Here is a 14,180-nt window from a genome sequence, read left to right as displayed (position 1 = left end):
ATATGTCCTCCACATGAACAACATTGTGGCAATTGCTCAGGGGTGGGAGGGTATAAGGGAATTAAATGGTAATGGAAAAAATACATAGTAAAGATTAAATTTTAAAAAACATTTATGTGGAGCCTAAATTTCTGACATACAGAGTGTTTTCTTCTTTTATTACTGCTTCCTCAGAACTCCCTCTTACAAACTTAATTGATTCTTGCTTGTTGAATTATTGTAACTTGTAATAGGTAAACCGGGAATCCTTTAAAAACAGAGGCATACCAAGTGCTTCCTTCACCCCGCCCTTGGTTAGTGAGGGGCCCCTGCCTGGGCAGCTTCAGGGGAACCATTGAGCCTTGTGCTCTGTGCGGACAGCGCCCTCTGGAGTAAAGGCGACCGTGAAATGTTTTGCTTGAGTTTTTCATGATTGAGTCTTCTGTTTTCTTTCTGCTTTTTGAGTGGCATTTTTAAGACCCCCTGGACTCTGCCCCGTGCTCACATTATTAGGTCTTTCTGACTACTGCATGCCACGTTCGGTTAGCACAGCTGTGTCAAGTTGTTGCTAATTCCATTCTACTTCATCTTCCAAGAGGCTTTCTTCCTTGGCCCCTTCAGTTCGGCCACTTCAGTTTGCCCGCTTGCTGTTCCATTTCACTTCATTGACATCAAACTTGCATGATACAAATGAGTCCATATTTTCCACAGTTACGAGTGCCCTTTGACAGCCTGGTCACTGTCCAGTAGATTAATCCATCGACATATAAATAGTATCTGTCATTCAGAATTTGAGCCTCACCTTGTGGTAAGGTTAAAAGATGCAAATGTGGCGGCCTGCTACCACTCTGGTAGCAGAGAAGAGCTGCAAATAAACTTTGATTTAGGAGCGGTGGCAGCAACCAGAGGCAGAAATTTGATCCCAGGTTTACTGTTTAGAGATAATTTGAGTTATTCAGTTCACCTCACGGTGAAGACGTGTCCTTCTGATTCCATCTGTGTAAGTGCCGTGCCTTGGGCACAGAGCAGATGTAGAGAAACAATCACCCCAGGTTATCACTTCATGTAACTTGATGTGATTCTAAATTTGAGTGGAGATATATCCCTACAGCCCCGTGCTCTGAAAACAGGCTTGCTTTGATTCTCGGAGGGATCCCCTTCTCCTCGCTTCCTAACAGTTCAAAGTGACTGGGATTCTGCGAGAACTCTTGCAGCTAACCAGAAGGGGCTCTCCACAAGCCCTGCCCGTGGCAGCCTCGCCTGCTTCGTTTGCCCTATGCACAATTTATCGGGTTTGTTAATTTACGTATGTTTAAAGGTTTGTGTTACAGAGTGTCTGTAATTGCATGTACTGATGGCTATATTTTCAGTCTTCTCTTTAGAAGTTAAGAATCCACCAGTTAATAAACTTTTTTTAGTTTTTGGCTTGGTCACTTGTTAGTTTCCCCAAAATTGCTTTTCTGCTTTCAATCCTGACTTAATCCCTCCAGTGCTCAGGTTAAGAAGGATGCTATTTGAGGTTTTACATTTTTTGTATTGACAACTTGTTTGCATTTTCCTCTTGATCGCTCCATTGATGATGCTGATAGCGGAACTTCCTGCAGTGAGTGATTCAGTGGGGGGTCGTTGCATTGTATTGCCAGTCTCCAAAAGCGTGATTAGTGTGAAGAGGGTTGTCATTTTTTTTTGTATTGTTTACCAGAAAGGGGGTTCAGAAAACAGGACTTCTCACCAGGAATTCGAAATCTGCAAGAATGGGCTCTGGGACAGATGCAGCATCAGAGGTGGGGGTGTGAAAAGAAGCCCCACAGAAAATTTAATTTTTAGTCGAAGAAGTCTGCTGCACAAGAACAATTTCCCCTAGAGTAAGGCCCTTTGCAGTCGGATCTGTTGGTGCTATTGAGCTGGTATTTCAAGTATGTCCATCTGCATTTAAACGAATTGCTCCGAGACAATCTGATTATGCGGTAGTTACTTTGGTGAGAATAGCGCCTCAGTGGAATGGAAACTTCATTTGAGTCTAATATTAGACCTTGCTTTGGAAAATTCCTTTTAAATGATCACAAGCTGGGAATAGCAAAAGAATTTAACTTTCGACAGACAGCATTGACCAAGAATTTTTAACTGCTTATGTTTGGGTTCTTGGGAAAGCAGATGTGAGAAACTGACCAGACTGAATCGACGAGACGAGGATTGACTTGACCGGATGAGATGGTGTTTATATCTGTGGCTGATAAGTTTTGCTCGTAGTCTCGTTTGCTGAAAATATTTTCATTCTTTGAGCATGAGTGTGCTAAGGATGAAAATTGTTAGGGTGCCTAATTGTCTAGCAATCTAACCTTCTAGGCTTCCAGACACTGTTGCTTGGAAAGGGGTCTGAGCCAAAGCAGGAAAGGGCCAACAGCCCCGTGGAACCAGAGACGGTTTCTGAGCGAGACGGTTTCAGAGACGGTCAGACCTGGCCTCCAGGGAGTGTTTCCTGTTGTCTGGTATCCGAGTGGATTGGATCAACTCGAAGTTTTAAGTAAACGTTATTTAAAGGACTGCCTCTCCCACCCTAACCCCCCAAAAAACCCAGCCTATGATAAAAAAAAACCCCAATATACATGTTAACTGATCTTGAAATTTCTATACTCTGTCTACTCGGCTTACTTTAAGGATATACTTCAGGTGCCTCACATACCTTCTACTGGGAACACCCAGTATTGGTGTGAGAGATGAGTTTAATATTTTAAAAGATCTTTCTGAAGTTGAAGTGCACCTTTTAATCACAGTGTGTGTTTAATGTAGTGTTTTTCTTTTCGTTGCCTAAGCTGGTAGTAAATTGATGTTGCCTTATCATTGAAAAATATTAATCAATTAATGGGAATTACCATTTATTGATCACCCCGTGGATCCCGGGCACTGTCTTCGTTCTGGATACCAACATTATATCTCTGAAATTCACAATAAGCCCAGGGGCATTACTTATTATGAGCCTGGTTTTGGAGGCAAGGAGACTGAGGCCAGAAAAGTTACATAGTTTGCTTGTGAACACACAGCCAATGATGGTTAATTACTGGCTGTTTCGGGGTTTAAATCCAAGACTGTTCCACTTAGATCACATGTTCTTCCCTGGGGATTATACTGTTTGGTATGTATAGTGTTTGAAATTAAACCTGAGAAATTCACATTATTGTCTCTTCTTTTTTTTAGAGAGAGAGAGACATCAGTTTGTTGTTCCACTTATTTATGCACTCATTGGTTGTTTCTTGTATGTGCCTTGACCAGGGACTGAACCCATGACCTTGGCGTATCAGGACAATGCTCTAACCAACTGAGCTACTCAGCCAGAGCCTATTAATTCATTTTGTATTTATTTATTTATTATTTTTTAATCCTCAAGGATATATATATATTGATTTTAAAGATAGGGAGGGAGACATTGAAGTGAGAGAGAAACATTGCTCAGCTGCTCCTCATACGTGCCCTGACCGAAGACCAAACCTACAACCCAGGCATGTGTCCTGACTAGGAATTGAACCCACAGCCTTCTGGTTTGCTGGATGATACCCAACCAACCGAGAGCCATCCCAGCCAGGACATCATTTTGACAGGACAATAATAAATCCATCTTATGTTAACCTAAATAACATTTAACTCAAAAATCACTTATTCAAAACAAAAATATTAAGAAATATTATTTTACCTTTTTTGCAAATGCCTTTATTATCTAGCTAATTAGAAGGCAACTGGATTCTTTTCTGCATTTAATCTGTGCAGTAGACTGTTTTAGTTGAAATGTATAGAGAAAATCTGGCCTCAGACAGATGTGTGTTTGGAAAAGGGGGGTTATTTTAATAGTCTTTCTGGGTAATTGTAGATATTCTCTTTTGATATTACACCAAAACTCCATAAGTGATAGTTTCTTAAAGGTTTGTTGCTTGTTTTTTCTTTTTTGGTCTTCTATTTTCTTTAAAGTTTTGTTGCAATGTAGCATCTGAAACTGCACCGGTGGATTTGGGGTGCAGTTACATTAAAATCCTTCGGTTTGAATTCTTCCTTTCAAAGAATTCTGAGTAAGATGTTTAGATCCTAACCCACTCCAGTAAGTAGAGTTGAATTCCTACTGCCACCCACCCTGAGGGGCGGCTGGGCCTGTTGACTTGCTTCCCAGAATACAGTCAGGGGAAAGGGAGAGCGAGCGAGCCGCTTCACGGTGGAGAAACCGAGGACAGCCCCTAAACACCCAGGTGGCAAAGGTGGCGGCCAGCGCGGCTGCTGCTCTCCGTTAACGGGACAGGCTCCTTTCCTTCGCTGCTAGGAAAATGCCTGCCACGTGAGTCTAGATGCCGTGGCTTGCCTGGCAGTTACTCTATCCAGTAAACTGCTGCTCAGTGAAGAAAGCGGCCAGAGACAACGGCACACTGCCTTTGCTCCCCACGCAGCCGAAGTGTCTGGTGGCCTCCCCGTGACGTCACGTAGAATATTCACAGACGGGCGCTTGGGGGTCAAGATGCAATGAAATGAAAAACTTCACTGCCTCATGGAGGGCATTCTTAAGGGAAACGGACCCCCGCCCCCTTTCACTAGGTGCGGAGGAGGCGGCGGCTCCAGGGACGCCAGTGCGCCCACCTCCCTGGCCTGAGGTGCGCCCAGGCCGCTGTGCACCCTCGGCCCAAACACCGGCAGTATGGCTTCACAGACCCTCTACGAAGGGTCCTGTGTGTCCTCAGCGGTCCCCAGAACCTCCCTCCTGAAGGAAAGTGGCAGTTGCTGAAAGGTGACACGGGAAGAGGTCCCGTTACTGAAGACCAGTTCCATTGGGAACGGAGGGTGCCGTGGGGGCACCACGACGTGTGGAGAAGGCGATCGCCGCCGTCTTGACTGGTCCTGCCCTGGGCGGCCCAGGAAGCGTTCCCATCCGTGCTGTCTCCTGGCCAGTTTACATGCTGAAGCGCAGACTTCGATGATCTGCTGTCTGTGTTTGCTGCTGCTGTTTTCTCCGTGATCATCCCTGAGACTGTGTTGGGGAAATTCAGAAACTTACCTCTTGACCTTTGTTTTCTTTTCTTTAAAGGTAAATCTCACCTGGCTATTGTGCAGCGAGTAAACAATGAGGGAGAGGGGGACCCATTTTATGAAGTTCTGGGAATTGTCACCTTAGAAGATGTGATTGAAGAAATCATCAAATCTGAGATTCTAGATGAAACAGATTTATACAGTGAGTAGCATTGCCTGAGTGTCGATTCCCCAAACCTTGGCTTTTGTGGCATGTTGGCTGTGAATTGTCTGACGTCTCTCCAGGTGCCATCCACCTGTCTCTAACCATGTGCTCCGTGTGTAGGCTGAGTAGAACCCATCAGTGCTGTCCTGTCCCTTCACCGGGGGGTGGGGCGGGGCAGCTCCTATGATGTCAGCTGGCAACATGTGTGAGTGTGTTGTGAAAAGCCAGCCTCTCCTAACCATTGATCTGGGCACCACTTGCCCTAACCAGAAAACTCCATTTTGCACAATTAGGTAAATTATTTTCAGATAAACTTCTGTTTCTACTTAAGGTCACACTTGAAGTACTTAAAAAGAGACAGGGATTTGTTCAATTGATGATATCAACTGTTTAAATTTTCTTGCTCCAGTGGGTCAGGGTAGAGGTGAGGTTTGCACGTGTAGTTTTGCTGAGGCACTGGTGGTGAGGTGGGCTGTAGGAGGCAGGACAGGGTGGGATGCACAATGAAAATGGGTTTTTCTGCCCTGGCTGGTGTGGCTCAGTGGATTGAGCACCAGCCTGTGGACCCAAAGGCCAGTGGTTCAATCCCGGTTGGGGCACATGCCTGGGCTGCAGGTCTGGTCCTCAGTTGGGGGTGTGCGAGAGGCACGTTGGTGTTCCTCTCCCCCTCTCTCTCTCCTCCCTTCTCTCTGAAAAGAAATAAATAAAATCTTTATAAAGGTGTTTTTCCCTTTTCTGCTTCTCTGCCTTCTCTGGGGGTGGGGTGAGGGGTGGCGTGGATCAGCGGGGGGGGGGGGAATGGGGGATACCCACACCTGTTTGCCGACGAGTAGGCTGGATTCTGGATCGAAGTGTTGAACCTGAGCCCTGTCCTGCTTAAGTCTACAACTGGATCGTGGGCTGTGGAGCTTACATCTTCCTTAGCCTCACTCTTAGCGAAGTAAGTTTCTTTCAGGATTCCAGAATGCCAAAGATGGCCAAGGCTTGAGATGTCTGGGGTCTCAAAGATGGGATAGAGGAAGAACATTTGGGCTGTTTGTTCTGTTAGGCTTTTGAAACATGATTTGGAGGTGAGAAATGGATTCTTCAAATGGCCTGGGCTCTCAGGACAAACCCCGCCTTGCTCAAAGCAGAGTGATTTTACTCGGTTCCACAGGAATGTCCCTTATTTTATTTTTTAAAGATTTTATTTATTTATTTTTTAGAGAGAGGGGAAGGGAGAAAGAAAGGAACATCAATGTGTGGTTGCCTCTCACATGTCCCCTCTGGGAACCTGACCCGCAATCCAGGCATGTGCCCTGACTGGGAATCTAACCAGCAACCCTTTGGTTCACAGGCCTGCACCCATATCCACTGAGCCACACCAGCCAGAGTGAATATCCCTTATTTTAAAACCAAGAGAGTCTTCTATGCACCCATAAAAGAATAAATTTTATATTAGCCAATGACCTGCTTCTGAAATGTATCTTATTTTTCCTCATATCTGTGTAGTGTTTTAAAAGGCACCAGTTTCTGTGTGGTTTATCCTTTTGACACTTGGAGAATAGTTCGAGGTCTCAAAGTAGAAAATATTGTGTGTGTCTGCATTCTTTTCATTGTTCCTCACAGTGACTCTTTGATACCGTGTGTGTGTGTATGCTTAACGTGTTTTCCCAGGGGTGGTATTCATCATAAGAAAGATAATTTGGACATTAATGAGGTCTTATGTTTGTACTTCAGTTAACTTCTTTCAAACCTTGGTCAGACTGATTTCATACAGAAATGTTGCCTAATGTAACTTATTGATATGAAATGCTGAGCTTGTGGTTTCATGTATATTCATTAACAAAAGATGATATTTAATTTTAGAGAGTGGGGAAGAGAGGGAAAAAGAGGGAGAGAAACGTTGATTGGTTGCCTCTCACATACCCACAGACAGGACCTGGCCCACAACGCAGGCATGTGCCCTGACCTGGAATGGAACCAGTGATCTTTTGGTTTGTGGAAGGTGCCCATCCCACTGAGCCACACCAGTGAGGCTGGTTTCATGTGTATTCTCGATTTAGATAGGTGTTCAGGGGTGATGACTTTTGTCATTAGAAAATTATTTAAAAATTGTGTGTGGATGTATACTGACCTATTCTCAGAAGAATTTGAGATAGAAGAAATTATAAATTGTAACCATCTTCTTCCAGGGAAAGCCCAGTGAACAACCTCTTTCACCATGGGCACAAAATGAGAGGGCAGACTTTTCATTCTTGGAAAAAAGAGCAAGCATGTAGGGCCTTGCCTTTAACCTAGTTTTTTTTCCCTCAATCATTTCTGGTCCAGAAAAATACTTGAAAAAAGGTTTTGCATTAGACTTTCTAGATCAGGGGTTGGCAAACTATAGCCCGTAAGTGCCTGCTACCTGTTTTTGTATGGCTCACAAGCTTAGAATTTTTAAATTGTTGGGGAAAAAATCAAAAGAATTGTTTTGTGACATGTGAAAATGTCATGAAATTCAAATTTCATATCTGTGATAAAGTTTTATTGGAACACAACCATCTCATTCATTCACATATGGCTGCTTTTGCTGAACGACAAGAGTTGAGAAGTTGCAGCAGAGACTGCATGGTCTTCAGGGCCTGAAATGTTCACCACCTAGTCCTTTCCAGGGGATGTTTACTGACCTTGTTCCGGATCACTTTCTTCGTATTTGCTTGACCTTGAGGATCTCGTGGTCTGGGGTGGAAATGTAGCAAACAGATGTTACTATTAAAACACTCTTCTATGAAGGTGTTTTTGTTTGTTTCTTCAGAGATTTTGCTTGTGTATTTTTTTTTTTTTTGAGCACAGGCTAGGAGCCTCTTGAAGGCAGGCACACTCCCCTGGTGTCCACTGTAGCCCAGCGGCTCTTCTTTACTGTGGTGCGGTGACCTTGTGTAGCAGGAGACTGTGCGCCCCAGGCCACATCCTCTGTTGCTGTGAGGTGCTATAGGTTCTATGGGGGGGGCTTTTGCCCAAGGCTGCCCCATGTGGACTTGTAAGGGCTCTAGAGATCTTCATGAAGTATGTTTATAGTTGCTCCTGATCAGATTGCCTGTTACTTTGGATTGTGTTATGACTGTGCAGCTCTGATGAGGGTCCTCTCTTCCTTCGTTCCAGGCGGGGTTTGCGGGCAGAGTGTCCATAGTCTGGCGAGTCTAGCCTGTCCAGGGTACTTGGTTATTTTCACTCAGAAAGCGCCCTGACCTAATGGGATGCACTTTCTCCCTTTTTCTTATTCTTTCCTCAGCGGATAACAGAACGAAAAAGAAAGTGGCACATCGTGAAAGAAAGCAAGATTTTTCTGCCTTTAAGCAGACAGACAGCGAGATGAAGGTTAAAATATCACCACAGCTTCTCCTGGCCATGCACCGTTTCCTAGCAACAGGCAAGTGCAGCTTATCGGCGTTTGAAATCTCTACCAACCCTGGCTTGTGTTTCTCGCCCACCACTGACTGGGTTGGGCTGGGGTGGAAACTGGGAAATGGGGTGAAAGTAATGCCACTTTTGTGTTTTGTTTTTTTGTTTTGTTTTGTTTTTTTTTTCTTTTTAAATTCTCTCCTCTCCTATGTTCAGTGTCGGCATGAACTCTCTGAGACATTTACCAGGGGTGGACCAGTAACTTAAAATTGGTCTGAAAGGTAAGGATGAATGTTAGTGCCACACTGCATGTGAACGGCAGGCCAGGTCATCTGCTTCCAGCTAAGGCCCTGGGAGAGCAGCTGGCGGAGTAGGCTGACAGTGTGAAGCAGACACCACCTCACTGTGTATTGGACAGTTGAGTAAATTCTCTCTTCAGTTTGCCTTGGAAGAGCAGGTGGATATCAGTGGTAACACGGTGCTATGATTTGCAAAGAAGAAAAATAGATTTTCAAAATTAAATTTTTTATGGTTTTAGTGAAATCATAAATTCTAAGAACTTGGACATGGATGTCTTGCTGGCCTCTTCAGATCAGATTGTTCACTTGGGCCCGTTCCAGGAGGCAGGTGTGCACATGATAAAAACGCCAACCCAGCCTGCACTGGCTGCTCCAGGGAGGTCAAAGTTGAATGGACTTAAGAGACTGACTAGCCCTTCTCACGTCCCCAGTGGCCGTCTAGGTGAAGGGTCAGCTCTGAAGGCCAGGAAGGGTGAGAAAATCTGAAAGCACCCAGTGACCTGTCGAAGACGTCTGCGTCCGAGATGGGCAGCCAGAGCCTCTCAGCTGCGTGCAGCACACTCAGCCTGCTTTGCAAAGAAGGCTGCCAGCAGCCACGTGAGAGGTGTTACACGTGCTTTAAGATCATGTTTGCAGATCGTGGACATGCTCACAACATAATAGTTACGACATGGGAAAACGCTCGGAACTGAATGTAAAGTGAGGAAGAACAGGCTGTAAAACTGTGTGTACGGAAGACTATGGTTGTGTTTTGCATGTGTACACTCATATACCAGGTGCACAAGCCCAGGCAGACACTGGGAAGAAACGTTCACCACCAATTGCTCAGAATGGTTACACATGGTTGGTTTATAGGTAATTTTTTATTGTCCTCTTTAACTTTTTCTGTATTTTTCAAAATTTCTGCAATGTACTGTCTTACTTTGTTATTACAGAAAAGGACAGAAACTAGTACAGAATTTATAATTTCCATATATAATTTAAAATCTTTAACACACTTGTTTTTTCTTTCTCTGATTCTGAAAAATGTTCATCATTTAAGAACTGCGATTTAAAACTAAATGTTATCCTACTCTGCCTCTGAGACACCATGCAGCCCAGTTTCTGGTTTTTATTTTGAATAAAACTGATGTCTTTGTAAATATAGATCAACATAACTTTTTTTTTTAATGAGCAAGTTGGAGTGCATGCTGATGTGTGCACGTGCCTTGCTTTGACTCCGACTCTCTCCGTGGTCCTGTTCCTGGGCCATCCTGGGCATTTGAGTGGGAGAAGGAGACGTGGGCCCCAGGGGCCAGCGGCCCCGCGCCTGGCACTAACCCCACCGAGAGCTGCCTGACCTCCGCTGCTCCCTCTGGCTGTGGCCGGACAGTCGAGGCTGTTGTGGCTGTGGAAGGGCTTCCTGGCGGTCAGGGGGTGTGCTTCTGGTTGGGCTTCGTGTGTGTCAGTCGGAAAACGAGGGTGTCTTTGTGAGGACGGAAACCAGGGACAGGTTGAAGAGGAAGAATTTTAAAGAAACAAATACGAAAATTCAGCATTTTCTGATTTCTCCCAGGTAATCTGCCCCCAGCGGATCACCAGATGGAAGGCTCGTTAATTCATACTGTAGCACTTTGATTCCAAGTACTCTTATTTAAACACTTTAATCACTAACATAACTTTTTCTACCCATTTGAAGTGTAATGTCAGGTTGTGTTTGTATCTGTAGAAGTAGAAGCGTTTAGCCCATCGCAGATGTCAGAGAAGATCCTTCTAAGGCTGCTAAAGCACCCCAATGTCATCCAGGAGCTGAAGTTTGACGAGAAGAACAAGAAAGCCCCGGAGCACTACCTCTACCAGCGCAACAAGCCTGTAGACTACTTCGCCCTCATTTTGCAGGTCAGAGGAGTTATTCAGCAGGGTGGTCTTACCACGCACCCGTCCTGCGCGTCCTGAGCAGCTGCGGTGTGGGTGGGTCGGGGCGTGCGTGCTCGACTCCCGGGGTGGCCGTCTCAGTGGGAGGATTTCATCTCCCCGTTTTCGCATCTGTACAGTAATTCCAGGGTAAAGCAGTGCCGTTAGTTACTTTACTTTCCAATACTGAAGGGCACTCAGTGATTGCTGGGGCCCCGAGTCAGGTGAAGAGTGGTAAATTCAATGGTACTTTTTAAAGACTTTGGGGGAGTTACCTGTGTATGTCTAAATCTTGTCTGGGCATTTGAGATTTAATTCTCTTGAGTCCCTTGGAAATCAAAAGTCCTTTATTTCCCCACCCCCCAATTAGGATTTGGTCTTCTAGCTTCCTGGGGATATCTTACTCTAGCTCTTCCCTTAACACCACCAAAATAATCCCTTTGTTTTTGTTTTCATTCCTGGGTACTAACCAGGCTGTTTTACAGAGGAGTGAATGTCATAAGCAGAGCTTCTCATGGCAATGATGACTTCAGTCCTTCTCACTCTAACACAGCCCCCTGGTGTGGTGGGAAGGCCCACCCAGTGCGGACCTGCCTCGGGCCTTGGTGCTCCGGTCTGCAGCAGGCCCTATGATAGCACCACAGTGTGACTGCTACAGCACCTTCCTGGGCATGGAGGCCGAGATGGACAGTACAGTGGATAAAGTGCTACTCTTCCCCACTTCTCGTACCTCTTCACTGAAGACTGACTTTATAGGGAATCTTGAGTTTATTTCGATACAAGAATATGAGCCCCATAAGCATTCTCCTGTTTCTTGGTTACTTCCAAGACACTAATTGGGGATGTCATTATAGGGGTGTGATTAGTGCAGTACTTGGTGTGCCCTCACCTTTGCATGAATCCAGCAGGGTCCCGGTTATCTAGATGAATTAAGAAGGTTCTTTTTGTTCGAAAGCACCTCTTGTCAGATACCTGGGTGTCAGGAGCTCTGGGGGGGTGCTAGATTGGGTTTGCACTCGTGCCCTGTTTGGGCGGTGGTGTGGCCTCTGGATGTCGGAGTGAGGAACCCAAGAAGAGTCCGGGCTTAATTGGCCACTTCCGGACAGGCTGTCTGGGAGCTCCTGTTGTCTTACCTGGGTGTTCTAACTCAATTCCTGCTTCTTCCAACCTTAGTTTCATTCCAGCCTGAGTTGCGCTTTTTTACAAAATCCTCATTCATGGATATATTTATTGATTTTAGAGAGAAGGGGAGAGGGGTGGGGGGAAACATCAATTGCTTGCCTCCCATATATGCTCCAGTTGGGGATCGAACCCACAGCCTGTTGGTGTACGAAATGACCCTCCGACCAGCCAAGCCACTTTGCCAAGGCTGTGGTTTTCTTTTATGGGAGACGGGCTAGATTGAAACTCTGTGGGGGCTGTGGAGAATTTGTTTATTGCAGTGAGGGAATACAGTATTTATGTTTCTCGTAAAAGCTGGATGTGAGTATTCCTTGAAGCTAGAGAAACTTTGAATTACATTTAAAAATGGTTATTCAGGCCCTGGCCGGGTGGCTCAGTTGGTTAAAGCATCGTCCCAATACGTCAGGGTTGTGAGGTCTGTCTCCAGCCAGGGCACATGTAAGGATCAACCAGTGAAGGCAACGTTGGTGGCACAATCAATCCACGTCTGTCTCCATCTGCTCCCCTCCCCCTCCCTCCACACCCCGCATCTCCCTTTCTCTGTCTCTAAGATCAGTCTAAAAATGGTTATTCAGGACCAGTTTGGAGGATTGACATAGTGAATTGCAGTAGTAACATTAGAAACTGTGAGGCTTTCAATGGTCAATTTTTATGGAGTTAGAATTTATGAAGTAGTGATTCAGTAATGCTCTGTTCATATGTAAGAAAGCTATTTTCTGGCTGATGGATCTGAAAAATAGATTTTAAGGAAGAGGACCTCATAAGTGCTGTCCATTCACATGTAAATCCTCTAATAGAAATATATTTTGGACAAGGCATCTATGTGCATGTCCCTGTGCTGGTCGTAAGAGCCATGTCGCGAGTGTGCTTATGCAGACATGACTCGTTTCCTGAGCTGTTGAACCGACCGTGTCGTGGGGGTTTTGTGCACAGTGTCCATGCTGGACTGAAAGGACCCGTGGAGGCGTTCAGATGGTAGTTGGGGAGCAAAATGTCCAAATAAGCAAATAAAAAATACTATGACTCTTGCATAGCACAGGACCAGATTAGGACTCTGGTGAGTATGAAGGATGGTAGGGAACGCAAGCAGTAGGTGCCTCTCTGATGGTGTCGCCGGCGATGGGAGCCGTTTTTCCTGTGGAGTTGCTTGTCCTCCCTGACGTCACCCCTCAGATTTGCCGTGCACTCTCTGTCCTGAGACCTCTGACGTGGACTTGAGGGGACTGTTCCCTGGGAGCGAAGTCTGCTCTTCATGGGGGTGGCAGGGAGCGTCTTAGAACTCACACGGCCCTTCACAATACTGAGCACTGTTTTGCTTGCCACTGGAGAGGAATTTCAGCCTTCAGAACTGGAGCTCCGGTGCGATTTTAAGTTTTGCACGGCCTGTGTCCTGGTGAATAATGGATGCTTAGTCTTGAGTCAAGAACAAATAATACCTGTTTTAAAGAGAAAGACTACTTGGATACCCAGTGTTGACCCATTTTTTCTTTTTTTTATCCTTACCTGAGGACATGCTGATTAATTTTAGAGAGAGGGGAGGGGTGGGGGCACAGATTTGAGAGAGAAAAACATTGATGTGAGAGAGAAGCATTGGTTGGTTACATCTTGTACGTGCCTGACTAGGAACTGAACCCACAGCCTAGGTATGTGCCCTGACTGGTAATTGAACCCGTGGCCTTTTGGTTTATAGGGATGATGTTCCACTTAACTGAGCCACACTGGCTGAGCTGTGGACCCAATTTTAAAATTGTACTTAAATATAAAACTTTGCACAAACTCCTTTTGCTTAGAACTCTTACATACAACTATAGACCAAAAACAAATTTGCAGTTAATATTATATACTAAATGTGTAGATGGCATTTGGCTGGCAGGAAGCCCCAGAGGTCCCAGTGCTGCGGCAGGGAGCCCCGGTGCAGGCTCGTCTGTGTCCGGCACAGCCGGGTGTCTGTGTGCCCAGTGACGGCTGAACCCTCCAGCCCTCTGCGCGGTTGGAGCTATTTCAAATGTTTGTGCAGTATGTGGTGCTGGTGTTTGGCCTCCCCTGGGTATGACTGAATTATTGTGCATTTTGTTTTCCTCTGTTCCCTTCAGCTCAGTGCTCTCGCACTTTAGGGGGTGGAGGAGTCACTTGGGGCTCTTGGTGAATGCACCCCGCAACTCCGCACTGTTCCGGGCAGAGGTGGAGGTGCTGCGGTTCTCTCCAGCTTGCAGCTGAGGGAGGAGCGAGGCTTCCCTGGCCACTGTGATTCCAGT

At 45.6% G+C, this 14,180-nt stretch overlaps 1 protein-coding gene across 3 annotated transcripts in view; it reads left to right on the top strand.

Moving 5' to 3' along the window:
• Window positions 1-14,180, top strand: part of CNNM2 (cyclin and CBS domain divalent metal cation transport mediator 2) — a 139,276-nt gene that overhangs the window by 105,940 nt on the left and 19,156 nt on the right. For 2 of the 3 annotated variants that reach the window (XM_037064024.1, XM_037064026.1), the window contains exons 2-4: window positions 5,039-5,182; window positions 8,442-8,579; window positions 10,559-10,728. In XM_037064024.1, coding sequence (XP_036919919.1) covers window positions 5,039-5,182; window positions 8,442-8,579; window positions 10,559-10,728 — 452 coding nt within the window. Of the gene's footprint in view, window positions 1-5,038; window positions 5,183-8,441; window positions 8,580-10,558; window positions 10,729-14,180 lie in introns of those variants that run through there. The other variant, XR_005069106.1, reaches the window with a different exon arrangement.

This window comes from Sturnira hondurensis, unplaced genomic scaffold, assembly GCF_014824575.4.
Source record: "Sturnira hondurensis isolate 20B ecotype Veracruz unplaced genomic scaffold, ASM1482457v3 Scaffold0014854, whole genome shotgun sequence".
In the NCBI taxonomy this organism is placed as follows: Eukaryota; Metazoa; Chordata; class Mammalia; order Chiroptera; family Phyllostomidae; genus Sturnira; species Sturnira hondurensis.
The sequence above is the reverse complement of the archived record's forward strand: the minus strand, read 5'-3'. Positions and strand labels throughout refer to the sequence as shown.